Source organism: Gavia stellata, chromosome 1, assembly GCF_030936135.1.
Source record: "Gavia stellata isolate bGavSte3 chromosome 1, bGavSte3.hap2, whole genome shotgun sequence".
In the NCBI taxonomy this organism is placed as follows: Eukaryota; Metazoa; Chordata; class Aves; order Gaviiformes; family Gaviidae; genus Gavia; species Gavia stellata.
In genome coordinates this window covers 2,229,861-2,257,205 of record NC_082594.1, presented here as the reverse complement: position 1 = coordinate 2,257,205, position 27,345 = coordinate 2,229,861, and the positions used below count along the sequence as shown (strand labels likewise).

General features: G+C 57.4%; 3 protein-coding genes across 4 annotated transcripts in view; 2 read left to right on the top strand and 1 right to left on the bottom strand.

Annotated features, from left to right (window-relative positions):
• Positions 1-6,996, top strand: part of ARHGEF17 (Rho guanine nucleotide exchange factor 17) — a 37,723-nt gene extending 30,727 nt beyond the window's left edge. The window contains exons 8-21 of the mRNA XM_059815189.1: positions 190-299; positions 426-511; positions 644-762; positions 1,228-1,441; positions 1,554-1,627; positions 1,763-1,956; positions 2,044-2,294; positions 2,931-3,177; positions 3,259-3,345; positions 3,453-3,520; positions 3,897-4,045; positions 4,135-4,309; positions 5,095-5,337; positions 6,416-6,996. Of these exons, the coding sequence (XP_059671172.1) occupies positions 190-299; positions 426-511; positions 644-762; positions 1,228-1,441; positions 1,554-1,627; positions 1,763-1,956; positions 2,044-2,294; positions 2,931-3,177; positions 3,259-3,345; positions 3,453-3,520; positions 3,897-4,045; positions 4,135-4,309; positions 5,095-5,337; positions 6,416-6,606 (2,208 nt within the window). The 3' untranslated portion in view covers positions 6,607-6,996. The remainder of the gene's footprint in view (positions 1-189; positions 300-425; positions 512-643; positions 763-1,227; positions 1,442-1,553; positions 1,628-1,762; positions 1,957-2,043; positions 2,295-2,930; positions 3,178-3,258; positions 3,346-3,452; positions 3,521-3,896; positions 4,046-4,134; positions 4,310-5,094; positions 5,338-6,415) is intronic.
• Positions 6,997-11,335: 4,339 nt separating this feature from the next.
• RELT (RELT TNF receptor) lies at positions 11,336-18,909 on the top strand. The gene is made up of 10 exons (XM_059817229.1): positions 11,336-11,432; positions 12,427-12,516; positions 12,603-12,775; positions 12,864-12,949; positions 13,185-13,418; positions 13,605-13,685; positions 13,773-13,857; positions 13,934-14,122; positions 14,207-14,330; positions 16,697-18,909. The coding sequence occupies exons 1-10, from the start codon at positions 11,388-11,390 to the stop codon at positions 16,733-16,735; spliced, it is 1,146 nt and encodes a 381-aa protein (XP_059673212.1). The 5' UTR covers positions 11,336-11,387; the 3' UTR covers positions 16,736-18,909.
• A 3,906-nt stretch (positions 18,910-22,815) lies between these two features.
• FAM168A (family with sequence similarity 168 member A) overlaps positions 22,816-27,345 on the bottom strand; it is a 213,707-nt gene continuing 209,177 nt past the window's right edge. For both annotated transcript variants that reach the window (XM_059817214.1, XM_059817219.1), the window contains 3 exons: positions 25,893-26,067; positions 24,172-24,302; positions 22,816-22,934 (listed from right to left, as the gene is read on the bottom strand). In XM_059817214.1, coding sequence (XP_059673197.1) covers positions 24,190-24,302; positions 25,893-26,067 — 288 coding nt within the window. In that variant the 3' untranslated portion in view covers positions 22,816-22,934; positions 24,172-24,189. The remainder of the gene's footprint in view (positions 22,935-24,171; positions 24,303-25,892; positions 26,068-27,345) is intronic.

Sequence of the window (27,345 nt, the reverse complement as noted above, 5' to 3'; positions counted from 1 at the left end):
TTTCACCATCATGAGGACACAGCTGGTCCCCATGCAGACGGTGGCGTGGGACCTGTCCCACCCCGCAGCCTCCCTGTGCCAAGGCAGCATGTGGGGAAACTGAGGCAGGGACCGCTCCCAGCACCGGCAGCAGGGGTGGGGGGTGTATGTATGGACGTTAACCCCTTGGTGTCTCCCGCTACTCCGCAGAAGGCAGTGGGTGGGAAGAAGGACCGCTCCTTCTTCCTCTTCACGGACTTGCTGGTGTGCACGACGCTGAAGCGCAAGTCGGGCTCTCTCCGCCGCAGCTCCATGAGCCTGTGAGTACCACCTGGGGGGCTCCCACCACAATTAACCCATGGCGTGAGGGCTCTGTCCGCCGGCTGGGCTATCTTTAGCGTGCTGGGGACATGGGTGCAGCTCAGCCGTCCCCCCTAACCTCGCAGGTACACAGCGGCCAGCGTGATCGACACCGCCAGCAAGTACAAACTGCTCTGGAAGCTGCCGCTGGAGGACGTGGACATTGTCAAAGGTATGTCACTGCCTGCTGGAGCGTCCCATCCCACCCCAAAACCCATCGCTCACCCCTGGCTGGCAGGGAGAAGGTTCCCCTGCGTGGCGCCAGGGAGGAAGTGGTTAACGCCATGCGTGTGTCCCCACACAGGTGCCTCACAAGCCACCAACCGGGAGAGCATCCAGAAAAGCATCTGCCGCCTGGATGAAGACCTCAGCACGTTGGGACAAGTCAGCAAGCTGTCGGAAACCCTCAGCTTCCCCCACCAGGTATGGGGATGATGGCCCTGGTGCTGTCCCCTGGCTGGACGCATTCCCCATAGGACCACCGGGGATGTCCTCAGCTGGAGGGAGAACCTGTGGAAGGGCTGGTGGCCATGAGTGTCCTCTAAGGGCCCAGATGCCACCAGCCCCAAAGGCACAAGGAGGGTTGGGGCAGCTTCTGAAGGATGCTTGAGATATGCACAGGGTCAGCGTCACATGGTGGCCCTGGTGCTGTCCCCTGGCCAGACACCTTTCCCAGGGGACCTACTGCGATGTCCTTGGTGGGAAGGAGAGCCTGTGGAAGGGCTGGTGGCCATACATGTCCTCTAAGGGCCTAGACGCTACCAGCCCCAAAGCCACAATGGGGTTGGGCAGCCCCTGAAGGATGCTAGGGGATGGATGGAGGCATCATCAGGCATGTGGCTGGTGGTGGCCCATCCCTGAGACCTGAAGCATTGTCCCCGTCCCTAGAGCCTGGATGACGTGATCAAGGACCTGATGGCCGCCATCCACCGGGAACTGGCGGAGAAGCAATCCCTGTCCTTCAGCATGGCCTTCCCCCCCAACAAGGTGGAGCTCAGCACCACCAAAGCTGATGGCACCGAGTCCTTCATCTTTGAGTTCCCCAACCCCGACGCCCGGCTCGGCTTTGAGCAAGCCTTCGAGGATGCCAAGAAGAAGCTGGGTAACACCAGGGACCGGGGAGATGGACACAGTGGTGGGCTTGGCATCATGCCCCCACTTTGGTAGACCCCTTTTCTCCATCACTTCTTTATCCTCCAATTTGATTTTCCCAGCTTCCAGCAAAAACTGCCTGGACCCGGAGTTCCTCAAGGCCATCCCCATCATGAAGACGCGGAGCGGGATGCAGGTACTTGGTGGCTGGGTTCGAGCATCTCACAGGACCTGCGGTCCTCTCCATCCTGGTGGGCTTGCCACCAGACACCGAGAGCTCCTGCGTCATTCCTGAATGACCCAACTCATCCCATCTTTTGCTCCCTTGCAGTTTTCTTGTGCTTCTCCCAGCCATGGCAGCCCGGAAAGCTCCCACGAGGTTTGGGTTTGCAACAGCGATGGTTACGTGGGGCAGGTTTGTTTGCTAAGCATCCGTAAGGAGCCCACGGTGGAGGCGTGCATCGCCGTCTGCTCCGCCAGGATCCTCTGCATCGCCTCCGTGCCCGGTCTCAAGCGGGCATATAGGTAGGACATTCCCACCGGCACCGCGGAGCCGGCGGGCACGGGGCGATGCTGGAGCTGCTTCTTTCCCCCCTCCCCTCATCGCGGCAGGGAGCGTGCCGAGCCGGTGGGCAGCCCCTCCTCGGAGCCGATGCCGGCACAGCCAGAGGATGCGGGGCCGCAGCCGTGCCTGCACATCTCCATCTCGGGTTCGTCGCTGGAGCTCTCGGAGCCGGTCGACGGCAGCAACAGGGAGCTGGTGCCCTTCGATAGTGATGACACGGATGACGAGTCCTCACCCAGTCCCTCGGGGACGCTGCAGAGCCAAGCCAGCCACTCCACCATCTCCTCCAGCTTCGGCAGTGAGTCCCTGCTTAGCAAAAAACTACTTCTTTGCCCCAAAATCATAGAATGATAGAATGGTTTGGGTTGGAAGGGACCTTTAAAGGTCATCTAGTCCAACCCCCCTGCAGTAAGCAGGGACATCTCCAACTAGATCATGTTGCTCAGAGCCCCATCCAACCTGACCTGGAATGTTTCCAGGGATGGGGCATCTACCACCTCTCTGGGCAACATGGGCCATGTCTCACCACCCTCATCCTAAAACATTTCTTCCTTCTATCTAGTCTGAATGTACCTTCTTTTAGTTTAAAACCATTACCCCTTGGCCTATCGCTACAGGCCCTGCTAAAATGATGGGCAGCTCCATCGTTTTGGCCACTCCACCTTGTATTCCTCAGGGAATTCCACAGCTGGAGGCTTTTGAGCCAAGGAAATCCCAGGAAAAGAAATGTCGGGGGGCATCAGCCCAGCCCCATGGTGCTGGGATGGGGTGGGTGGCTTTGGGTAAAACCTGGTGGGTTTGGGGTCAGCATTCCTATGTCCTCCCCTGGGCTTGACATCACAAGGGGACCCATGGTCTCTTCTCCATCACTTCGGTGGGTGTCGGGTGGTCCTGGTCTGACCCATTCCTTCCTCTTCCTCCTCCTCCTCCGCAGATGAAGAGATCGCGAGCTGCAAGGAGGCAACAGCGGAGACGACAAGCTCGGAGGAAGAGCAAGAACCTGGCTTCATGCCCATCACTGGCACCTACGGCCAAAACCGGCATGGCGAGAGCCCCACAGACGGGCGAGCCCTGCGCCGCTCCAGCCGCGGCTCCTTCACCCGGGGCAGCCTTGAGGACCTCCTCAGCCTTGACCCTGAAGCCCATCAGAGCTCCATGTGGTTGGGCACTGAGGATGGCTGGTATGTCCCCAGGATGGGGGGACACACACATGGGTGGACCCTGATCCTGGGTGAGCCTCAAGCTTTGCTCTTCTCCCACAGCATCCATGTGTACCAGTCCTCAGACAACATCCGTAACAGGAAGAACAGCATGAAGATGCAACATGCCGCTGCCGTCATGTGCATCTTGTAAGCGGGGAAGAAGGTTTTCGGCTCCGGGATGTCCACAGTGAAGTGGTTTGGGGTGGCTGAGTGGGGCTCTGCGACCAGTTGTCCAAGGGTTTTTCTCCTCTCAGGTACCTGGATAACCAAGTTTTTGTGTCATTGGCCAACGGAGAGCTCGTTGCGTACCAGCGGGAGGCAGGTGAGGCCGGATCGGGACCATCAAAGGGCACTGGGGGCGTTAAGCACAGTCCCAAAGCGGCAGCTGTTGGGTGGGTGCTTGGGCAGCCTCCCAGGGAGGGGTGCTCGGGGTGCTGGCATCTTCCCTGCCTCCGCGGGAAGGAAAGGGACATCCCTCAAGCGATGCCGAAGACCCCAAAATCAGAGCCATGCAGAGGCATGCATGCTTCTCCTGGTCATTGCCTGCCACTGGCATCCCCTGGGGACATCAACTCATGTCCCCTCTAACGGGGGACCTGGAGGTGGGCATCTCCAGCCACCTCATCCCATTGGCCGGGTCAAGATGGGGTTTTTGGGGGATGCTTTAACTACCCACCCCACTCCCACTACCCTCACAGGCCGCTTCTGGGACCCCCAAAACTCCAAGTCCCTGTCCCTGGGCTCGCCGGGGAGCCCCATCACCAAGATGGTGGCGGTGGCGGGGAAGCTCTGGTGCGGCTGCCAAAACCGGGTCATCGTCCTCAACACTGCCACGTTGGCACAAGAGGTACCATGGGCGATGGCGGGAGGTGAGGGGGACGGTGATGGGTATCGGTGGCATCATCAGTGGCATCGCTGTGGCTCTGTCACCCACAGCACACGCTCCAGGTGGGACAGGATGGCGGGCGCAGCGTCACCTGCATGGTGAGCGCGGGGACCGGCGTGTGGGTCGCCCTGCAGAGCAGCGCCCAGGTCCGACTTTACCATGCCACCAGCTACGAGCAGTTGGCCGAAGCGGATATCACCCCCCCGGTACACAAGATGCTCGCTGGTAAGTCGCACCCGTGGCAGGTCTCTGGTGGGTGCCCGTCGCTGTCTCCAGTGGGTACCTGTGCCCATCATCTGCCTTGAAAATGCGATGCTCCACAGCATCCAGCGCTGGGAATTTTAATATCTCCTGCATCCCAACCAGCTTTGAGGAAGGAGACCCGACTTGTCACACTCATGGGGTTCGTTCTCGGCATGAGGCAGTTGCATAATCCCACGGGGAAATAGGGCAGGCCCTGGGCAGATGGATAATCCCATGCAGAAACAGGGCATCCTCTGGGCATCAGCATAATCCCACAGGGTAATCAGGAATCCCCTGGGTGGCTTCATAATCCCACGCAGGAATAGGGCAGCCCCTGGCTGGCTGCATAATCCCACGTGGAAATAGGGCAGCTCCTGGGTGGTGGCATAATTCCATGCAGGACTAGGGCAGCCGCTGGGCAGCTGCATAATCCCATTAATTAATAGGTGCATAATCCCATGCGGAAATCAGGCAGCCCTTGGGCAGCTGCATAATCCCACCAGGTAATAGAGCATCCCCTGGGTTGCCGCATAATCCCATGTGGGAATAGGGCAGCCCCTGGGTAACTGCAAAATCCCACGGGAAAATCAGGCAGCCCAATCTGGCAGCACCCAAGGGTGCCTTACGCCACCCAGGGGGGTTGTGGGGTCTCTTCCCCGTGTCCCACATCTCCCAGATACCCCTGGGAACGCAGACCGGTGGCTTCGGCGGGGTTCGCAGCCCCGTGCCAGGCAGGGAGGGACACTGACGGCTGGGATGCTCGACAGGCTCGGATGCCATTATCCGGCAGCACAAGGCAGCCTGCCTGCGGATCACGGCTCTCCTGGTGTGCAAGGACTTGCTGTGGATCGGGACCAGCGCCGGCGTGGTGCTGACCCTCGCCGTCTCGGCCAAGGCAGCCCCGGCGTTGGTGGGGCTCTCCCAGGGTCACACCGGCCACGTCCGCTTCCTCACCGCCATCGAGCTGCCCGACGGCTTCGACGTCCTGTTCCCATTGCCGAGGGAGACGGGTAGGTGGGATGACTGGAGGGGCCCAATCCTGACCCGCTACGGGGGAAGTGGATGTTTTTTATGGGGCTGGGAATTGCTGTTCCGCTGGCGGATAACTGGGAGTAGCCTTAAAATGTGGTCATCAGAGTCCCCGCTCCATCCTTGCCTTGTTAAAATCCAGGGAGAAAAAATAGGGTGGGGGGAAATCGGGTGCTACTGTCCCCTCCAGGGCTTGGGGGATCGCTCGAGTGACCCCAGATTTCCCTGGGAGACCCTACTTCCCATGGGGAAAAGCCAATGGAAAGCCACGTGCTGAGTCTCATCCAAACTGGTCCCAAAGTTGGGGTGGGATGGGGAGGAGGTGATTTGGGGGCAAGGAGGTAGTAATTTGGGTGGGAGAGGTTAATGTGGGTGGGAGGAGCTATTTTGGGTAGGAGGGACTAATTTGGGTGGGAGGGGCTATTTGGGGATGGGAGGAGTTTGGGGGGGACCAAGATGTGGCACCTGGGTGGTGATGTTGGGAGGATGCTGGTGGGATGATGCTGGGAGGATGATGCTGGGATGGTGCTGGTGGGATCCTGCTGGTGGGATGCTGGTGGGATGCTGGTGGGAGGATGCTGGGATGATGCTGTTGGGATGATGCTGTTGGGATGATGCTGGGATGATGCTGGTGGGATGATGCTGGGATGATGCTAGTGGGATGATGCTGGGATGCTGGTGGGGTGATGCTGGGGTGATGCTGGTGGGATGATGCTGGGAGGATGCTGATGGGATGCTGGTGGGAGGATGATGCTGGGATGGTGCTGGTGGGATCCTGCTGGTGGGATGCTGGTGGGATGGTGATGGGAGGATGCTGGGGTGATGCTGGTGGGATGATGCTGGTGGGATGCTGGTGGGAGGATGATGCTGGGATGGTGCTGGTGGGATCCTGCTGGTGGGATGGTGATGGGAGGATGCTGGGATGATGCTGTTGGCATGATGCTGGGATGATGCTGGTGGGAGGAGGATGCTGGTGGGAGGATGTTGGTGGGATGCTGCTGAGGAACAGGGGAGCCCCGGGGGTGATCTGACAGCACGTTGGGGTTCTGCGCTTGGCAGGGGCTGAGAAGCCGAGCGAAGCGGAGAAGCGAGACCCATCGCGCCCCCGCGCCCCCGCCCTCACCCTCTCCAAACCCAAGATGCTGGTGATCAGCGGGGGGGACGGCTACGAGGATTTCCGCCTGACCAGCAGCAGCGAGACAGTGGGCCGGGATGACAGCACCAACCACCTCCTCCTCTGGAGAGCGTGAACGGCTGTGGCCCCCCCCAGGGCCATCCTGGCGAGGAAGGGGGGTGCCGGCCCCCCTATATGCAGGATGGGGGTCCCGAGCCCCCTCCTCGCTACCCCCCGCCCCAGCGCCTCTCATCTCCAACCCGGCTGCTCTCTGTGTGCTCGGGGTTGGGGGGGATGAGCCCCAGTCCCCCCGCCGTCCCCCCCGGCCACCGCACCGGACTGGGGGGGGGCGGTGGGACACACACCGCTTTCGGGGTGTAGAGAAGATGGGGAGGGGGGATGCGTTCGCTTGGGAAAGCGCTAACGAAGGAGGAAGGCGTTAACGAGCATCCCCGGGGACCGGCCGGAGGATGCCGTACAGCCAGGAACCTGCCTTTGCTCTCCGGTTTTGTGTGGGCCTGCTTCGGGGCGGGGGTGTCGCAGCGCTGTCACCCCCCCCTTCCCTCCCCCGGGACCCCCGGGCCACGCCGTGGGACCACCCCAGGGACAATATGCCCGCGGTGTCCCCCCCGCCCCGGGCCTCCCGCTAACCCGCTCGCTCCATCGCCAGCACCCAGATAGCTCTGTTTGTTTGTTCGTTTGTTTTAAATATATATATATTATATATATATAAACATCCTTATTTATTTGGGGGGGTAGGGGGGGGTCAGGCACATCCTCACGTCGCTGCCGGTCCCTCTGCTCCGGAGTTGTGGGATTAAAACCCTCGCGGTTCATCGTCCCGAGGCAGAGCTGGACCCCATGGATGGAGCTGGACCCCGCCGGGATGCTGGTGGAGGGGGGGGGAGCTGATGGGAGGGAGGAATTGGGGGGTCCCCCCCCCATCTCTGCTGTTCCCATGGGGTTTCGCAGCCTGGGGAGCGGGATGAAGCCTCCGCCGACGTTCGAAGCAGCTTCTGGATGTGAGCAACCATCTTCTTCGCATTCCCCTGCCAGATGCCAAGGATGTGCCCCCCCACCCCTAAATCGGGGTGACAGCGGCCGGGACCCTAAAAACGAGACTTTCCTGGACCAACACCCCCCTTTTGCCCTTTTTTCCTCCCCATTTTCCCACTTTCACCCCAGGGTCCAGGCGAGGCCGGTGCCCGCGGACCTGAGCACCCTGTTGTCCCCATGGGAGAGGTGACAACCGCGGGGGGGGGGGATGAACCGGGGTGTCCGTACCCCCACGCAGCCTGGTGAGTGATGGGGGTGCTGCCGTCCCCCCGTCTGTCTGTCCATCACGGGTTGGGGGGGAATGTTATAATAGGGATGATGAGGATATTTTGGGAAGGAGGGAGCGGAATTTCGGTCACTTGGGGGGGTCTTTGTCATTAAAGGTCACCCGTGTCAGAACGAAGCCGGCCTGGTCTCATCCTTCGCCTCGGGGGGGGGTGATGGGGAGACCATGGGTGCAGCTGGGGGGGACCCACCACCCATTGGCATCACTGGGGACGTCGCGATGAAGACCCCGGTGGGAGGAAGAAACCCTTTCCACTACTGGGGTGCAGTTATTCCCTCCCGGATAACCCAGGGGGGGATGTCTGGGTGTGGGGGGGGATGCCTCCCTCGTACCACAGAGCATCGGGATGTGTCCCATTCCCTGGGTGTCCCCCAGGGATGGTGGACGGACAAACAGCCGGAATGGGGGACACCGTCCTGGGGACCCCCGCCAGCCCCGGGGCGAGGGGGGGGACGGAGGGAGCACCAGGCGCGGCTGCAACGGGGGTGTCCCCAAGCGTGGGAAAACTGTCCCCTGGGGAAGGGGACAAGGCCAAGATGGGGTGCGCTATAGGGCACGTAGGAAAGCGGGGTGCAGCACCCATGGGTGCCCCCGCGAGCCCCCCCCCCCCCCGCGAGCCCATATGGGGCAACAAAAAATAATCCTGATTTTTTAAAAAATTCCCTGCTCGGTAGGTGACCCCCCCACCCCCCGCGATCGTGTTTTTCCCGGTTTTCCCCCCAAACCCCCTCCGCGGTGGGATAAATCCCCCCCCCGCCCCGGAGCCGCCCGCTGTTCCCGCCGCAACCAGCAGGTGGCGCTGCCCGCGGGAGAGGGGGCGGGGCGGGGAGCCGCCGAGCGCGCCGAGCTGACGCACGGGGGGGCGGGGCGAAGCGCGGAGAGGGGGTGGAGCCCCGCCGCGTGACGTCGGGGAAAGGGGCGGGGCGTATGGGAGTAGCGCGCCGGCGGGTTCATTCATAAGGAGGAGGCGCGCTCGGCGGGGCGGCCCCGCGGTGGGGGGGGCAGGTAAGGGGTACCCCGGGGGGGCTCATTCCGAGCTGGGGGGGGGGGGGGGCTGACTCGGGTTACTTGGCCTTGGAGGGTCATTCCCGCCCCGGGGGGGTCTGGGTTTGGGGTTGCCGCAGCTTCGGGCTGTGCAAGGGGGGGGGAGCTGGTGGTTTTTGGGGTGCTCCACCCCAATGTTTGCAATTAAAGGGGGGGGGGGTATTACCTTGACATTATCCCTAAGCAGGGTGTGGGGGGAGCTTCACCTGGGTGCTGCCTGAAGTGGGGTGCAGTGGTTGGAGGCCCCGGTGCCGCCTCCGGCTGCTGCGGAGCGAAATGTGGGTTAAAATAAAGGGTGGAGAGGGGAAAAAGTAGGTTAAGAGAAACTCCGCAGCAGCTGCCTGGAAAAAAAAAGAGGTGGGAGCTGCGTCTTTTTTGTCGGTGTTGGGTTTTTATGCCGGAGCTGGAAAATCACAGGGCTCCCAGCCAAATCCCTGCGGCAGCCGGGAGGCTGCGGTGAGGGGCTGCACCCCAAAACCGGGCTGGAGCGTGTCGCTGTCCGGGCTCTGCGGGACGGTGATGCCTCTGGGGTCGGTTGACTTTAATCATGGATTTTTGTGACGGTTCAGTGGTTCCCACAGCTCAGATGGGGCCCAGGGTGGGAGGCGGTAATGCTGAGTTTCGCTCCGTCTGCCGGACAATCCCCTCCTTGTCCCAAACCGCCTCCAAGAGCTGTTCCCAAAGTCTTTCCGAACAGTTGCTCCTTTTTTTCCCCGTTTATCTGCAGGAGCCATCGGCCAAAACCCTGTTCCCGTCCAGCCTTGGGTTACCCGCTGTATTAAGGGGGGGCCGGGAATAAAAGGTTTGTGTAATCCGGTGGGATTTGGGGGGGTACCGAAACCAAGTCGCCTTTCCCGGTATGTTTGCATCGATGCACCGGCCAAGTCGGGGTACGGGGCTGGTGGAGGTTGAGGTGTCCCCAAAAAGCGGCCGGCTCTGGCACTGCTGGGGTTATTTTTTGGTTTCCTCTGCTCTTGGCAGGGGGACGATGTCGGTTTTAGTTTTGGGGCTTCTCTGCCCCGCGCCGGGGCAGCCGGGCATCCCACCATCACCGGCTGTGGGTTTGGGGCTGCATCCCCCGTCCCACTCTGGGATGGCCCTGAGCTGCCCCCAAAAATGGGTGCTGAGTCCTGGGGTGGTCGTGAGCAGGCAAAGCTCCGGTGACAACCAGGAGCTGGGACCCCCCTGGTCCTCGTACCTCCTATGGCCCCATGGCAGAGTTTGGTCATCCAAGGGATGTCCTTAATCCTTGGATTAAGCTTGGACTTAGACCTGCTTTACCTGGGGCCAGCCCTGGTCCTGGCGGGGTTTAAATCTGTTCGCCTTGAAACGATGAGCCGGGATGCTCCGGCAACCCGGGATGCGCGGGCTGCGCCGGCCCGTGGCATCGCCCGGCCACGGTGGGACTTGCATTGGTTTCACCCTCCCTCTGCGATCCAGGGGCGCATCCCAAGTCCTGGGGGGACGCGGGAGGTGTCCCCACGCGATGCCGTCACCCTGGGACGACGCTTAGCGGGGAGGTGGCACGTGGTGGGGCTCAGGCTGGCCGGGGCGATGGTGGCAGCTGGCTCAGCCCCCCCAAAAATCCTGGGGTGCCAGCTCGGATGGGGCTTGATGGCTCTTGGTTTGGGGGTGCAGCTCCCCAGGAGGGGAGAAGGGCTGGTTGGCTTCATGCTGGCACCCTGATGGGGTGTTCCCTAACTGGGAGCTACTGGGAGGAACTGGAGCACGGAGGATACTCATTTTGGGCTGCGCCATCATGTCCCAACCCACATCTTCTAATTACCCCGCTCGGCCCCCAGCATCTCCCCTCCTGTGTGTAATTAGCTGCATCTCAGACCCATGATGCCGGCCATTAATTAGGAGGAACTCGTCAGGCAAAGGCTGTAACGAAGCTCCGGTGTGGCTCTCATGGGACCGTGACGACCGGGGGGGAATTTCCATGCGGGCGGCGGAAGCTGGATCCGGGTTTGGATTATTATTATTTGTTTTTCTCCCTTCCCCTGTTCTGTCAGCATTTATTTTTAATTTTAACAACTAATTGCTGAGCCTGAAGAGGGGGGATGAGCCTGTGGGAAACACCTTTTGGCTTGCTTGGGTTTTCTATTTAAATATATTTATTTTTTTTTTAGTGACTTCATTTCCTTGTGGCAGATGTGTATGGATTTCCTCCGGAGCAGGAAAAAACTTTATTTAATGGTGTTTGGCATCATCTGCTCCTTCTCCTGCTCCCTGCACGGCCGGTCCTGACGCCGTTGCCGGGTCGGTCCCTCTCCCATTCGGGATGGAGTCGGGATCTACAAGGGAAGGGGGTGACGCCGGGCATCCCGTAAAACCTCTAATAAATCTTTTGGGGGGATGATGGAGGACCGCTGCTGCAGGGCTATTTAGTCAGATGCCTCGGAGCATCCCCACGGGGGGAACAGGGCCCCCAAATCGCTTCTCCGCCGGGATTTTTCCCGGATGGTGACCCCGCTGCTCCCCCTCGGGCAGGTCTCTCCCCCAGCGATGAAGAGGAGCGGGATGCGGCGATGAAGAGGAGCGGGATGCGCTGGTGGCTCGTCACCGTCCTGGGGGTGAGTACGGCCTCGTCCCTCCCATCCCTCTCCGTCTCTGCTTTCGGCTCCTCCGATGCTTGACCCCGTCCCAGCATCACCACCCCATAGCCACACAGGGCACCCCAAAACGTTTCTCCCCCAGAAATCTGCAGCCCCAGGGGATGTTCAGCTTGGGTCGAGGGTGGGGATTTTTTTTTCCCCAAAAAATTCTTTCTCCTCCTTTTCTTTCCTTCCTCGAAGCTTCTTCCAGGGCAGGGGGTGATAGCAAATGCGGCTTCTGCCTCGCGGCTCCCCCCGGGGTCACTGTGTTGTCCCATGGCCGGGAGATGCTCTTGGGATGGGGGGACCCTGTGGGTACCCCCAAGGACCAGGGCTGCTCCCCTGGGGGGTGGCTTGGCCTGAGCGAGGGTCGCGATGGGTTTGCATCGGCCGTGGTGCCTGCGATGGGATCGCACCCATCGCATCGCTTGTGACAAGCGGGCGCCTGCCACAGCGCGTGCAACGAGTTTGCCGCCGTCGTGACGCTGGTGGTGGGTTTGCTTCTGCCACGGCGCGTTGCGATGGGGTTGCAGCCGTTGTGTCACCAGCAGTGGGGTTGCATCCGTCGCGGTGCCTGCGATGGGGTTGCATCCATCATGCCGCTGGCGACGGGGTTGCATCCGTCGCAGTGCCCACGATGGGATTGCATCCATCATGTCACCGATAGTGGGTTCACATCCATCATGGTGCATGCAATGAGTTTGCATCCACAACGGTGCATGTGATGGGTTTGCATCCATTGTGTCACCAGCGGTAGGGTTGCATCCGCCGCGGTGCATGTGATGAGGTTGCAGCCATCATGCCGCAGGCGATGGGGTTGCACCCGCCGTGGTGGCGCAGGCGATGGGGTTGCACCCATCGTGTCGCTTGTGACGGGTTTGCATCTGCTGCACTGCCCGCACCGGAGCCGCGTGGCCGCCAGCACAGGCGTCAGAGCAGCGGCGCTGAGCACCGCTCTCCGCTTCTCCCACAGGTGCTGAGCAGACCCGGCGCAGGGGCCAGGAGCTGCGGTTCCCGGGAGCACGGGACGCCGGGATGCCCGCCCGGAGAGGAGCCCACCGGGGTAAGCTGTGCCCACCCACGGCACGTCCGTCCCGGAGGGAAGGTGCAGGATCCGGCCATCACCCGCCTCCCTTTCCCTCCATGCAGGCATGCAGCTCGGTGCTGGGTCCGGTGGGAACGTGCCGAGCTTGTCCCCCCGGCACCTTCTCACCGGGGGACGTATCCTGCTCCGCTCACACCCGCTGCCGGGCCGGGAACAGGATCCTGGTGGCACCGGGGACGGCGGCGACCGACAGCCGCTGCGGAGACTGCCTGCCGGGGTGAGCCCAGCCGGGGGGGGATGCTGCAACCCCCCAGCCCCGATGCTGCTCGTGGGCCATGTCCTGACTCTCCCGTCCCACCCCGCAGGTTTTACAGCCCTGAAGGGGAGAGGGAGCCCTGGGGCCGGTGCCTGCCCTGCGCCGCTGCTCCCCACAGCACCCCAGGGTGCCCAGGTGGGTGCCCAGGTGCCCGTTGTGCCGGCATTTGCTCTGGGGATGCCACAGAATGCATCCCCTTTGAGATGAGGCGTGACATCCTGCCGGGATGTGGCAGCTGAGAACGTCTCCACTTGTGACACAAGTGGCTTCTGCTTCCCTGGGAGCCAACACTGCATTGGGGCTCCTGGGGAAAATGGGATTTAATCCCAACAAAACCCCTCTCCGAGGCTGATCCGGTGCCTCCTCCCAGGCCGGCGGCGAGCCCGCAGCCCCGAAACACTGGGCTGGTCAGCGGGGACCAACGGGACACGGGTGACCCTGATGGGTGAGGAAGAGGAGGAGGCGGCGGCGGCGCAGGCGGCCGTGCTGACCATCGTCCCGGTCTTCTGCGCCATGGGGTTGTTGGGCATCCTGGTCTGCAACCTGCTGAAGAAGAAGGGTTACCACTGCACCGCCAGCAAGGACCCCCACCCCGGCGGCACCGGTGAGCCCCGCTTGTGCCGTGGGCACCTTTTGGTGATCCCGCATCCAGCCCGTGTCCATCTTGCCTCGCTCAGCCCATCCCCGGGGCTTCTGGTCCTCGTTGTCCCAGGGCATCCTGCTCATCCCTGGGGGGGGGGGTGTCAATCCCCCATCACTGAGTCCACGGCCCCCCAACTTCTGCCTCCAGGTCCCAGCTCCATCTACCAGCTGGAGGATGCCAACGAGGACACCATCGGGGTGCTGGTGCGGTTGATCACCGAGAAGAAAGGTCGGGGGGGTCCCTGGAGCCGGGGCGGGGGGGTGACACGGGCCCAGACACCTGTGACCCCCACCCTCGGTGTCCCCCCACCCATAGAAAACGCCGCGGCGCTGGAGGAGCTGCTGAGGGAACATCACGGCCAACAGCCGATGCCACCACTGGGCTTCACCCCCCTGAATAAGTAAGGGCCCCCCAGGGACCCCCCCCCATGGTGGGACCAACCCTCTGCTGATGGCATCTCCCCCCTCCCTTCCCAGGCTGCACCTCCTGCCTCAGTTTCCCCCCGCTTGCCGGCACCAGCAGCACCTCCACACAGTGCAGGGTCCGGCCCCGTGCGCCCGCTGCAGCCAGAAGAAGTGGCCCGAGGTGCTGCCATCGCTCGGTGCCACCAAGGTCCCCAAAGCCGGGGGCCGCCCCGGTGAGGTCACCATCCTCTCTGTCGGCAGGTAAGCGGGGACCCCCCTGGGTATGTTCCCCCCCACAAAGGTGGGGATAGGCTGATGTGATGCCCCCCCCCCCCCCCCCAACAGGTTTCGGGTGTCCCGGATTCCTGAGATGAGGAGCGAGGTGGGAGGCGAACCCCCCCGTGGTCCCCTTCCCACTGGTAGCGGGATGTGGCCCCCGTGGTTGAAAAGCACTGACGGCCCCCCCGAGGTGAGGGGGTACGGAGGGAGGGGGGTGGGAAGCCCCTGTGGCAGGGAGTCCTTCTGGGGGAAAAATGGGGCTTCAGGAGGCTGGAGGATAGAGTGTTAACTCTGAAGCCTAATGAGGGCTTCTGGTGATTTGTGAGGCTAGAGCAGCCCATCACCCTCAAGCTTCTTCTGGCAGCTGGGAGGCTTAAAAATACTTTAAAAATTGAGACCGAAGGGGTTTGGTGAGTCTACCCCCTGCATGGAGTGGGTGCTGATGGGGTTGCAGGGGTGGGTGCTGGTGCAAAAGGGTGCTGCAGAGGCACAGTGCTGCTCGCCCCGGGGTGTTCTGCAGCAGCCGGTGCTTTAATATACCCCCGTCCCCTATGTAGCCTCATGCTCGCATACAGCTACACCTACATACATCCCTACAGCATGCTAAAAGCACATATGCAAATGCCCCTACACCCCTATACAACACATCTGCATACACTTACACGTGTAGTCAAACACCCATATGTGCCCAAAAGCCTACACATATGTGTATGTGCAGGTGTATATGTGCCTGCACCTATACACACCCCCCTACAGCCATGCATAAACTGAGACAGGCGCAGGGGACAGGGAGGCAGGACAGAGCGGGTGTCACTTGCCGCAGGGTGCTGCGGGCTCAGGGCAGGGCCTGGCACGGGGTGACACGGCCAGGGGGCTGCTGTGTGACTCACGGGCAGCTGCATGGGCACACGTGCCCTCGCACACGCCCCGCGACAGGCGCTGCTGCACGTGGCCACGCTGGCAGCCACGAGCATGGAAATGTATATGCATGTGTGCAGACACGTATATATAGCTGTGCACACATCGCTGCACGTGCACACACGTATGCACAGATGAACATGTGCACGTGCAAACCCACCTCTGCACACACATATATGTGTGTGCATGTATGTACATGTATGCACATGCATGCAAACACACACCTGGAGCTCTGTGTGTATACACATGTGCATGCACATATGTGTACACATGCACACACACATGCATGGAGGAACATGTGCATAAATGCACATGCAAACCCACCTCTGCACACATACATAAACACATGCACCTATGTACATGCACATGCATGTATGCAGTCATGCACGCATGCATACACACCCCCACTTGCACATGGAGCTCTGTACGTGTGCATGTACGTGCCCAGAGATGTATGCACAGGCACCCATTCGCACACTGCTGCACAGGCACGCACATATGCATGGATGAACACAAATGCACATGCAAACCCATCTCTGCATGCGTACATGTGTACATGTATGTACATGTGCACACATATGCAGTCCTACATGCATGCAAACATGTACATGGAGCTCTCTAAGTGTGCAGACACACACACAGACACCTGTTCGCACACCACTGCACTTAAACATATGCATGGATGAGCGTGTGCACGTGCAAACCTACCTCTGCACGTGTACAGGGGTGCACATGCACATATGTACATGCATGCACACATATGCAGTCACACACATGCAGACACATCCGCACTTGCACATGGAGCTCTGTAACTGCGCCCACACAGACGTGCATATGACACCCATCCACACCCCGCTGCACATGCAAACATACGCACAAACACATGCGTAAATGCACGTGCAAGCCCACCAGTGCATGCATACGTGCACGTACATACATGCACACACACGTATGCAGTCATGCATGCATGCAAACACACCCACACTTGCACACGGAGCTCTCTAAGTGCGCACACACACATATGTGCGCACACACGTGCACCCCCCTCCCTTCCAGGCACCCCTCCATGGCCCTGTTTACACTCCCCACACCCAGAGCTGGGCTGCAGCACCCATGGGTGCCCACCACCGCAGGCGCTGCAGCCTGCCGCGGCCGATTACAGCCTGCCGGCCCACGGGGACGCGAGGTCGCCCCGTGCCTGGGTGTCGGAGCCCCGGCAGCTGCCTGCCCTGCCTCCACCTCTGCCCAGCTGAGCCCGCCCAGCTCGTGACAGCGATGGTCGGTGCTCACAGCGGCCCCCCCAGTACCCCCAGGGGCCATCCCAGACACCGTGTCCCCTCCAGCTCCCGTCACCCCAGGCTGTCCCCAGCTATTTGGGGACACCTTGAGCCCATGGCCAAATCCTGCAGGGCCTCAGCATCCTTGTGGTGGGTGGGGACACCTGGGGGTGTGCAGACAAGCCGGGTGGCTGCCCTTAGCAGAAGTTGTCCCCTCCAACATGGGATGTCCCTGGGTGGTGACAGACACCATGGACTTTGGCCCAGGGAGTGACACCAAGTGGCTCCTGCCACCTTGGGTGGTGCGAAGGGCCCCATCCACTCTCACCCAGAGATGTGGTCCATCCCTTGTCCTCCACAGCTGGCACCTGGCCTGGGGGCTGCTTCGGGGGGACGGTGACACCCACAAAGACCCCCTGGGGAAGACGGAGGACGTTGGGGACCACGGGAAAGCCAGTCCCACTTGTCACAAAGCGCTGGAGGTGGCAGCTTGGCTTCTGCTCCTGCCACCAAGGCGTCCACCAGCAGCACAGCAAATCCAATGTCTTGCCCAGTTGGTGAGAAGGATTCCCCGTCCCCAAGGTCCAGTGGTGGCCACGTTGTGGTGGCCTCATGGAGAGCATCTCCGTGAGCCGTGACACCGGTGGCGGTGGCCACGGCGTGGTGGCCTGATGGAGAGCATCTCTGGGAGCCATGATGCTGGAGCACAGCTCCATTGGAGGCACCACACAGTGGAGGACGTCGTGCAGCCAGGATGCCATTTGATGGTCACCTTCTGGGTCTGTTGACCTGAAGCCTCTCCAGGAACGTCATGAGCTCTTGATTTCCCTCTGTCACCAGGTGCCAGTGCTCAACATCGCAGGCTATGACGGTCCCTGGATCATGGGACAACTCCCACCTTACCAACAACCCAACCAGGGCATGGGTTGCTTTGGCCAAGGCTGGTCTCCTGCATCCACATCTCCTCTATCCAAAGTCTCAATCAGCCCAGGAGAACATCGTGGTGACACTGCTCACCAAAAAGATCACACACTCCACTTTCCATAGGAGCTGTATCTATAGGATCACGTTGGCTTGGCCATGCTGAGGTCCGTGGGACAACCCACCCAAGGTTGGGTTGGAGACCCTCAAGCTCCACCACCAACCTGGAAACGGGTTTATGGCTGGTCCCGTTCACTTCTCCACCGCATCACCGCGCCGAAAAACCAACCACAAAACCCTCTCGGGCTCTTTTATTTATTTTTTTTTTGGAAACATTTTAATAGTTATCGAATGTTCTACATCTTACAGTAAATATCGTACAGTTACAAACTCTTGGCTGAAATCTGTCAGGGAGATCACGACCTGATCTTCAGAACCAAAACCAGAACAGAAAACAAACGGGGGAGGGGGGAACCAAACCCAAATTTACACTTCAGATGGACAAACCGAGGCTGTGGGGCTTTCCAGGGCATCAGTTCAAGGCCATGTTCCCTACACACCTTTGAGACTTAGACTTGGAAGACGTGGTTACTCTTGGTTTTTAATATTTTCTTTTTTTTTGTTTGTTTTTTTAATATTTATTTTTGCTTAAGACATCCAATAATATTTAAAAAGGAGCTGGCCTGGTGATCAAAATGAATTAAAAAATCAATTACATAGAAAGAGGGGTAGGACCCTGGCGCGGGTTTGCTCCGTGCTGTGGGGATGGGAGGGTTTGGGTGCAATCCTGCGCCCCGCTGTCTTGTTTCCCCTTCCTCGCTGTGCTTCCCGACTGCTGCCGACCCTGCGAATCGCTCCCCGCCCAGCGCCCTGATCCTGAACCCCCCTTCGCCCCGGGAAAACCCAGCTCCGTCCCGCGCAGAAAGATGCAGCCGTGCTGCAGGTGGCCGCGTTGCATCAGGATTGTTCCCTACAAACAGCACAACTGAGCATTTCCAACCGGGAATTGCTGCCATTAAACCACATATTTTGCTATTCCTGCTTTGCAAACATCCCCGTAACAGGTTATTTTACCCAATTACCAGTGAACCGATAACTGCCACGGTGCCACATGCCGGAAGAACACCTTTTCCAGGCTCTCCTCCCTCCCAAGCTCCTCAATGGGCTTTTTTCCCTATGGGAACGCTAGCACACAGCAGAGAAAATACCCGTGGCCTGATCCTGCCAACAGCCCGGCACTCGTGGCAAAGCAAAGGGAAGATGGACAGAGGGTCGCTGCGTTTCGGGGAATGACAGATGCTCGGAGGGCCTGAAAATATTGACAATTAAAAAAAAAACCAAACCCCAAAGCCTGGATTTATGGGTATCCGGCGGCTCTTATTGCTACTGTCGGCTGGTTGGGTTTTCCTATTGAAAATAAACCCCCAAATGTGGGGGGGGTTCTTCCTCTAAGAAAGCAAGACCCAATTTCACGCCTTCTGGCTGGGGACTGCATCATCCCAAATCCCCCGCAGGGATGCATCCGCCGCCGGGATGCAGGAGGAGTGGGAAGGGATGGCAAAGAGGAGGGGTCTCTCCGGGAAGGACTGTATTCAGCGGGATGCTGGCAGCTGGGGGGGAAAACCTGATACCCTGAAACATCCATCATTAAAAAAAAAACCCCCAAACCCTTTAAATAACACTTCATGGTAATTACGTCTTGAAACTGCAAAACGCTGGACTGGGTTGTTATTATTATTCATAAAATACAGGAGCAAATCCTTGCCCGGAGGGTTCAGCCGCTTGGAGGCGTGATGGGTACAGGCTCCAAGGGGCTCGCTCGGGTTGGGGGCCACCACCGCTATTAATATGCCTTTTTTTCTCCCCCCCCGCCCCCAAATCTCACATTACAGCTCACATTTTAAAGCAAAGCTAACAGCGGGGATGGGTTAATGGTCGTAACAGCGGTTTGAAAGTTATTTTCCTTCCTATTTAGCTGGAATTTTAATCTCCGAGACACTTCACTGGCCCTGCTAAGGATGGTTTAACCCCTCCTGCTCTTCCCCGCTAATGCCTGGTGTGATCCTTCTCTGTAGGAAACCCTTTTCCTTAACTGACGTCAGGAAAGTTTTGCTGGAGTGAAATATTTGAGAACCTGGTGGCGCGCATGAGTGTCTACCCCTCAAGGGAGTCCCCCACCGGGCTGCGCCCTCCCCAGGACCTTCACTTAAGCCATGACTTGGCCAAAGAAAGGGCTTGGGATCATGGGCTTTCCCCCATCCTTCCACCTAGCCGAAAAACCACGTCCCTCCACGGGGAAGGGGACAGGGCTGCAGGTCACTGCTGGAATGAGCCGGGGGGGCATCAAGCCCCACATCCCCACACTGTGGCAGGGAGCATCTCCCCACCACCATGGCCCCATGAAGCCACCTTAGGAAGGAGCTACCCAAGCCTGGAGCCATGTGGTGGCCCCAGAGCCATGTGGTGGCCCTGGAGCCATGCAGTGATCCAAGCCTAAACCCAACACTGGTTGCCAAATGTGCTCACCAAAGCCTCTCACCCAACAGACGGCGAATAGTTCACCTTTTCACACCCTGGTTGAGTTAAAGAGTATTTCTGCCTGAGCATAACGGGATGAGGAGCATCAGATCTGCTATTGATCCAAGCAAAGGAATTAAAACTAAACTGCCCCATGTCAGATCTCATTAGCGGTAACACTGGGCGATCCTCCATGCTCAGCTGGTGGAGCTTTCTACCCCACCTTTAGTGTTTTCTTTCCTTCCAGGAGAAAGCCTAGCATCTCCTTCCTACCCAGGGGCCAAAATGTTAGCAGTGGTTCCTAAAGCAGTTAAGGGTGAAGGGTGCCTAGGCCAGTGGTAGGATGGTGTCTGCTGAGAAAGGTCCTCCTCCGCAGAGCCCAGGCTGTGATAATGAAGCTCGTTGGACCCTGCAAGTCATAGTGCGTTACGTTGGCTAGAGCTTACTCTAGCCTACCTGTTTCAACGCTGAGAGACAACTGATACGCCACGTGAAGTCTACAGCAAGAGCAAAGAAAGGTATTTGAGAGCTCTGCAATTCCTGTGATTTATTGGGGTTTTTTTTGGCCCAGGTTTAGTTGTGGCGTGCGACAAACAGTGGAAAGACGATGTAGTATCCTCATTTCCAAGTGTCCTGTTGCCCTTTCCATGCTAACTCTTGGCTTTGCCAAGCTCAAAAGTACTATACGGGAGAAATCCGCTTTCCCCACCCCACAGCACTGGTGTTCGGTCTTCACCCACTTTCTTCCCCTCGAGGCTGGGAAGGTCAACCAGAGCTTTGCTAGATTTCCTTTCAAAACAGCAGAACCAACCAAACGACCCACCATACAGGTGTGCCAACACCCAACCTGACAAACCACCTGGGACCAACCAGCAGTAGGAAAAGTCCTCTTGGGTCCCTAAGCCAGTTTCTTCCCATCTGGACCATGCTCATGGGAAGGAGCTCCAGTAGCTCCTCCCAACGGCAGCAGAAGCCAAGCTAGGAGATGCCACCAATGGCAAAGAGGTGTCACCCAGGTGCCAGCAACCTGTCACCTTGCTCTTCTGAAAGACCATCCAGTCTGACCTCTACACACCGTGTCCTGGTCAGGGTGACCCTCCAGAGTTGGTCCCCACCGCCCTCACCTCCATCTGGAGATGTGATCCAGGCATGACTAAAGCAGAGCAACCAACAGAGACATCTGGCGCTGACTCAACACCACGCATGGGTTGGAAACCCATGCCAGGCAGTGCCCGGAGGGATTCCCAGCCACACATCTCCTAACCTGACCTCTTTAAAGGCTCTGGATTTGGCCCATTGTGACGACCTCAGAGCCCGAGAGATGTGAGAGTCGCAAACACGCTGCCAGGTGAATGTAACTCTTTTGGCACGCTTGAGGGAAAAATCAAAATGCAACGATGTTTTTGTCTTAGGAAAAAAAAAAAAGGAAGAAAAGCCTTGTTTCTATGCTGGGTGTAAGGGTAAGGATTTAAAAATAACTCAAACTGGCCGCAAGCATTGTCTGCAAATATGAGCACTCTCGCTGCTGCCCTCGAGACAACTTATTGCTCTACTTGGACACCTCGAGGTGGGAAGTCACCAGCTGCAGTTGGCTTCACATCCTCATGCCCTTGGGTAAGCCAAAAGCCCCAGAAATGACCCCGATGCCCACAGCCTCTGCGTGCCAGTTGTCTCCCAGCCTGGTCCATGTCAACTGTGGATCACCTTCCTTGCTCTTGCCTTTTCTCAGGTGCCTTCCACGAGGAAGGCGACGTGTTTATTGCTATTGCTTCCTCTTCCCCCCACTTTTCCCTGCTCACCAAGCAGAGCAGCCAGACATCACCCCCCTCTCCAGCCCTTCTCTTCGGTGCTGGGATTTGTGCCTGGATGAACATTTCTCCTGGAAGTCTCCGAGCCCAGCTGTAACCCAATGACCGGGGGGCCACCTCAATCACCACGGAGGCATCGTGGTTTGGTCTCAGCCCTGCCGATGACGCGAGTGCAAGGTGAAGCCACCCGTCTTCCACCTCACCCTGCCTCAGACACTCTTCTCCATCAACCAGCTGCCCTCTTTCCCCACACCACCAGACTCTGGAGAAGCTCTTCAGACCAAACCCTGGACCTGGAGAAATTCTTCAAACCAACCCCTGGACCTGGAGAAGCTCTTCAAACCAACCCCTGGACCTGGAAAAGCTCTTCAGACCAACCCTTGGACCAGGAGAAGCTCTTCAGACCAACCCTTGGACATCTCCTTGCTTCCTTCATCAGCCACCCAGCACATCTCTGCCCGCAAACAGTAGCCATGCAAGGAAGGAACTTCTCCCTCACGCAGTCCTGGGACACGGCCGACGGGGAGCATCTCATTTTCTCAAGAGGTGCAAGATGCTACCACGGCACGCGTCTCTCTGCTGCCCTCTTCCCTTCACGCAGGATCCATTTGCCCAGTTGGAAAAAGCAGACCAAAGACCCGATGGTGACCAGTCCTCCTACTTCCTAAGACAAGTGTGTTACGTCGCTAATTATATTTATATTCTCTTACTCCTACAAAAGAAGGGATGAGTTCAGAATTTCACTGCAGATAATGCATTTATAATCTATCACGACAGCTATCTGGAAGACACCAATTTTCTTGCAATATGTTATGGAAGATTAAATAATTTATATTATTCAACTAAAAATACCCAAACCAAATCGGAATAAGCCTGCCTACCAGCGCTGTGCTTTTCACATAGTACCCTGAACATCAACCACTCTTACTAGCCAAAGAAAATCTAGGCTCCCGTCAACAACAACGACAACAGAAAAATAACGAAAAGAACCCAAACGAACAAGAAGTGGGGGATCTTTGCACCACTCAGCTGGGCAATGCTGGAAAAGTGAATATTCTGAGCTTTCAAATGATAGGACCAAAGAGAGAACTTTACTATTGCTCAGTGTCAGTATGTGTGTTACACAATTTATGTGGGTTGGGGAGGAGGAAGGGGGAGAGGAAAAAAAAAAAAAGAGGCAGAAGATTAGAAAAAGCAGCTTTTACAAAAACCACTAAAGAATGCATAAAGTGACCCTTGCACTTTTTTTTTTTTTCTTTCTTTTGTTCTTGCAAACAGACGAGGTGCTGCAGTACAGCGGCCACAGCACCGATGTAAGACTTGTGTAGTTGCATACAATGTTTGACTCCGGATCTGGAAGAGAGCAAACATATTAGAAACACGGAGTTAGAAGCAAGCGGTGCAGGATCAGACGGGGTTGTTCTCCTCTCCTCTGCAGCCCTGCACCGCGTGCAGCACGTATAGCTGATGCGTATGGGATTTAACCATCCCTCGCGCCGCTCTGCGGGCAATTTCTTGGGCACGGAGCTGAGAAAGCAGCAGCTCGCCGGCGGTATCCAATGCACGGGATTAAAAATATGCAGATGGGATGCTCTCTGCTAATTGCACAGCAATTTGTCATGGGCAGGATTAGCTCAGTGTAATGCATGCAGCAAGGAGAGATTTCAGATAACCCCCTGGGCTGGATGAGATCTACGCTGCCTCCCCGCGCAGCATCATGTGTTCCCATCAGCTGCGCTGCCCGTTAATTGGGCGTGATGGACCAAGGGCTCCAGCAACATGCAGAGGGCATTTAAACGAGCAGCCGGGATTTCTGGGATCCTGAGCACGACAGGAACCCGCAGCCAGTTGCAGGCAGCTGCACGCAACCCCGGTGCTAATGAACAGGACGATGTCCCAGTTCGTTTTAGCAGGGAAAAAACCCATATTCGAGTGATGTGAAAGATGGGGAGGGACTCTATCTGGGAGTGTAGTGATAGAACAAGGGGTAATGGTTTTAAACTGGAAGAGGGTAGATTTAGATTAGCTATTAGGAAGAAATTCTTTACTGTGAAGGTGGTGAGACACTGGCACAGGTTGCCCAGAGAAGCTGTGGATGCCCCATCATTGGAAGTGTTCAAGGTTGGGTTGGACGGGGCTCTGAGCAACCTGATCTGGTGGAAGGTGTCCCTACGCATGGCAGGGGGGTTGGAACTAGATGATCTTTAAGGTTCCTTCCAACCCAAACCATTCTGTGATTCTATGAAAGAGCACAATGTATCCAAAACCTTAAAGCATGAAAATTTCCACCCTCACAGTGCCCAACTGCACTCAGAGCGGCTTCATGCCACTGAGGTCACTGGTAAAGCCTTGCATGCACCGAGCAGCAAGATGTAAGGTCAACGTACGCCGTGCTTTGCTAACACCCTCCGTAGCCCCATGACGGTGCGCCATGCAGCTATCCCTGCCGGGGAGCAGTTCTAAACGGCTCTTCTGGAGTGAAAGCATCACCCGGATGAAGGGATTCAGCAGCTTTGTAGGAAGGAGAGAAGCGATGGCAGCCCTAATCCATCAACAAGGGCAGAGCAGGACCCGCGAAGGCAGCACTTACATGAATTGGCCAGTGGGTTTACCAGTGTGGAGGTACGTAGCTGTAGGTGGGGGTTCCTTGAGCCCTGTACGTTGGCACAGAAACTGGATGTGCTCCGATGGCGGTGTGTTGTGGGGTGGTCAACAAGGTTCCTGCAAGGGCATGGAGAAGTATTTAGCCAGGAGGAGAGCTCCATCAGGGGAGCGGTACCCCGAGGGTACGGTGCTGCAGACCGCATCCAAGGGCAGGCACAGCATCAGCTGCCTTTTTTTTTTTCTTCTTCAATTCTCCCAAATATTATTCTGCCGGTGAAACCTGAATCGAAGGCGTTTGAATTACGTGGTTGGTATCAGCCAGCACCATGAACGGAATAAACCCACCTGAAGCTCCATCATATTTTCCATGCTACTTTTGGCCCTTAATTAATCTTTTTTCCAATTTTCCTCATCCCTGAAGCAGAGCTAGCCACTAACCTGCTGACATCTTCCTCCTGCTGAAGGCACCGGGCTCAACTGCAACAGCAGATAACTGCAGCGATCTGAAACATCTAAGGACCGACTGGAAGGGATGAGCGTTGCAAAAGGAGATGAGAAAAAAATGGGACCTTCCAGGGAAAATTAAGATGAGCTTTGCCACTCATCTCCCACGGGCAGTGGAACTCTTTTGCTTCACTTAAACAGAGCCGAGAGCCTTGGGACGCAGCAGAAGGAGTGATCCTCTCCCAGCCATGAAGCAGCAGGACTGGCCGGGGCAGCCTCTTTTCTTTTAGTCTGCAGCTGATACGCAGAGGGATTTTAGGCGAGAATTCGCACGGTGCCTTCAGCAGACATTGGGAGGGAGAATACAGCCCCAAACTATTCTGTTCTGGGAGTAACTGGGTGCTCGAAACAACTCCTCAGTTTCTGGGTATCTCTCTACTAATGAAATGTTAAGGCATCCCATCTGCATTAATTACATCTATCCACTTCTCAGTATAAGCAACAGTAAATCGCTCAGAGTGGTTCTTGTCATACCCAGGCTGCAGTATCTCTGCTTGCAACCAGGATTGCGTCCCATAACAAAGTCCTATTTCACAGCTAATGCAGATGCGAATGATGCATTTCTTGGCATAATTCAATATACAACCCTAAGAATTGTTAATGGGAGAAATACAGGCTTTGGAAAAAAGAAAACCAGCCCATATCCTTCCTTAATGCGCTATCAATTAATTGCAGTTTGAAGCAATCCCGCACATAAAATGCAGAGGATTTGGGATACATAAACCAAGGTTTCATTTTGTCAAACAAAAGCGAGACCTTAAGTATCCTAAAAAAGGAACTTGAGGCTAGAAATGCAACAGTATTATTTGAAGGTGGACAAACCTGGTTATTCCTCTACTTACAGAGCGGAAAGAATAATATATTTAAGGATGCAAGAGGGCATCCCTCTACAGTGAGCCAAACAAAAGGTCTCCTCTGCTAACCTAAAAACTGAGTTAGATCAGTATCAGGAGCAAATTAATTGGTTTTTGCCTGCAAAGGAGTGGTAACCAGCAAGCAAAACCAGCAGACAAAGCTGCAATTAGCTGTGTGCAAGACGTTTCCGCTGCCACTTGCCAGATACACCCTGCAAGGCTGCGGGCAGGACGTCGGATGCACAGAGAGTTTTTCATCCAGGACAAGTCTCCTGCACAGGTTGCTTGGATACATCCCACCCGAGAGACGAAACTTTGGCTCAGAACATGGAAAGATTTTCCTTCTTACCTGCTGACATTGCCATGGTGGTCCCAGCGACCATTCCCATGGCCACACCGTTGGTCCTGGGGGCAGCGACCGGGGCCGGATAGATGGCCGATGGGATGCTGTTGGGCTGAACCACGGTGGTGTGATGGATAACGTGAGGCTGTGCCGCGTACACTGGCTGGGTATAATAAGCTCCCTGTTTGAGAAAGGAAAAAACCCACCATCGTCTTTGTCATTCGGTTCAAAGCACAAGCCAAAGCAGTGACTTGAAGCCCGGTATTTTATTTAGAGGCAATCACCAGCTCTGCGTGCAGCGGGTGTCAGGCCGGTAACGCAGACGGCAAGGAGTTACATCAGCTGCGACTGTAGATCCTGCTATGGAGGGAGCAGTGATGGTCTTGGGGCCGGTCCTGCGGCGACAGCCCCACATCTACCCCCTGCACCAGATGGGACATAGGAGGTTCCCAAACCCAGCCCGTATCGCGAGCCCGGAGCAGCTCCGCTGTGACAGTCCTTCACTTGGAGACTTCAAGCCCTCAGCTCCCTCAGATGTGTTGCAGAAGCAGTATTAAGACACGCAATCGTCACGCGTAGCTGCTGGTACAAAGAGCTGCCCATGGGACATCGTTCGAGTGCTGCCGAGGGGCTGATCCTTCCCAGGAACACGCTCCTATGCCTGGAGACTTGGACAAGCAAGGATGAAGCCAATCCCATAGATGTGGAGGACGGTCCCCGGGATGGAAGAAGGACTGGGAGAGGGAACAGCATCCCGGGTCGGGGGGATCAGCTTGTTGGGGACAAGCTGTGCTGCCTCCGTTTGGTGGGATGAAATGGGGCCTGGACCCCGAAGACTTTGGCTGCTGGGGTAGAAAATGAACAAGAGATGGAAGAAAAGGAGAAGCCATGGCTCTCGGCTGATCCCAAGGTGCTTGCTTGGGTCTGGGAAGCCGTGTCGTCTTCTTGGGTTTCCGATGGGAGACAGAGGGGCTCCGAAATCCCGGCTGCTGAGACCCGCGGGGTTTTGAAACAAAGGGGGAAGGACGGGGTGGGCGGATATAAGAAAGGAGCCAACAGAAAAAGCTCCACATCCAAAATAATGAAGGGCCTGACATGTGAGCAGTGCAAGGGAGAGAACTGCCGTCCCCGGGACAGGCAGGGACACCGCCGGTACCTGCAAACCCAGGACGGTCGGAACGATTGGAGGGTTTAAAACAACGGAGGGAGATTTTATGGTGCGTTAGTGAAAGCTATTAGAGAAGCTCTGAAGGTATGGATTAAGGGGAGAAGGAGATGCAGGTGAACTATTAAATTCTTTCTTTCAGGGGCTACAGAGGTTGATAGGACAAACTGCAGATGCTGAAAGGCATTTCCTTGGGGAACGAGAAGGACGTGCTAAGACAAATTAGGCCCATGAAGAAAAGGGGACTGAGAAATCAGCTGCAGAGAAGAAACATCCCAGGCGGTGAGTGCTTCA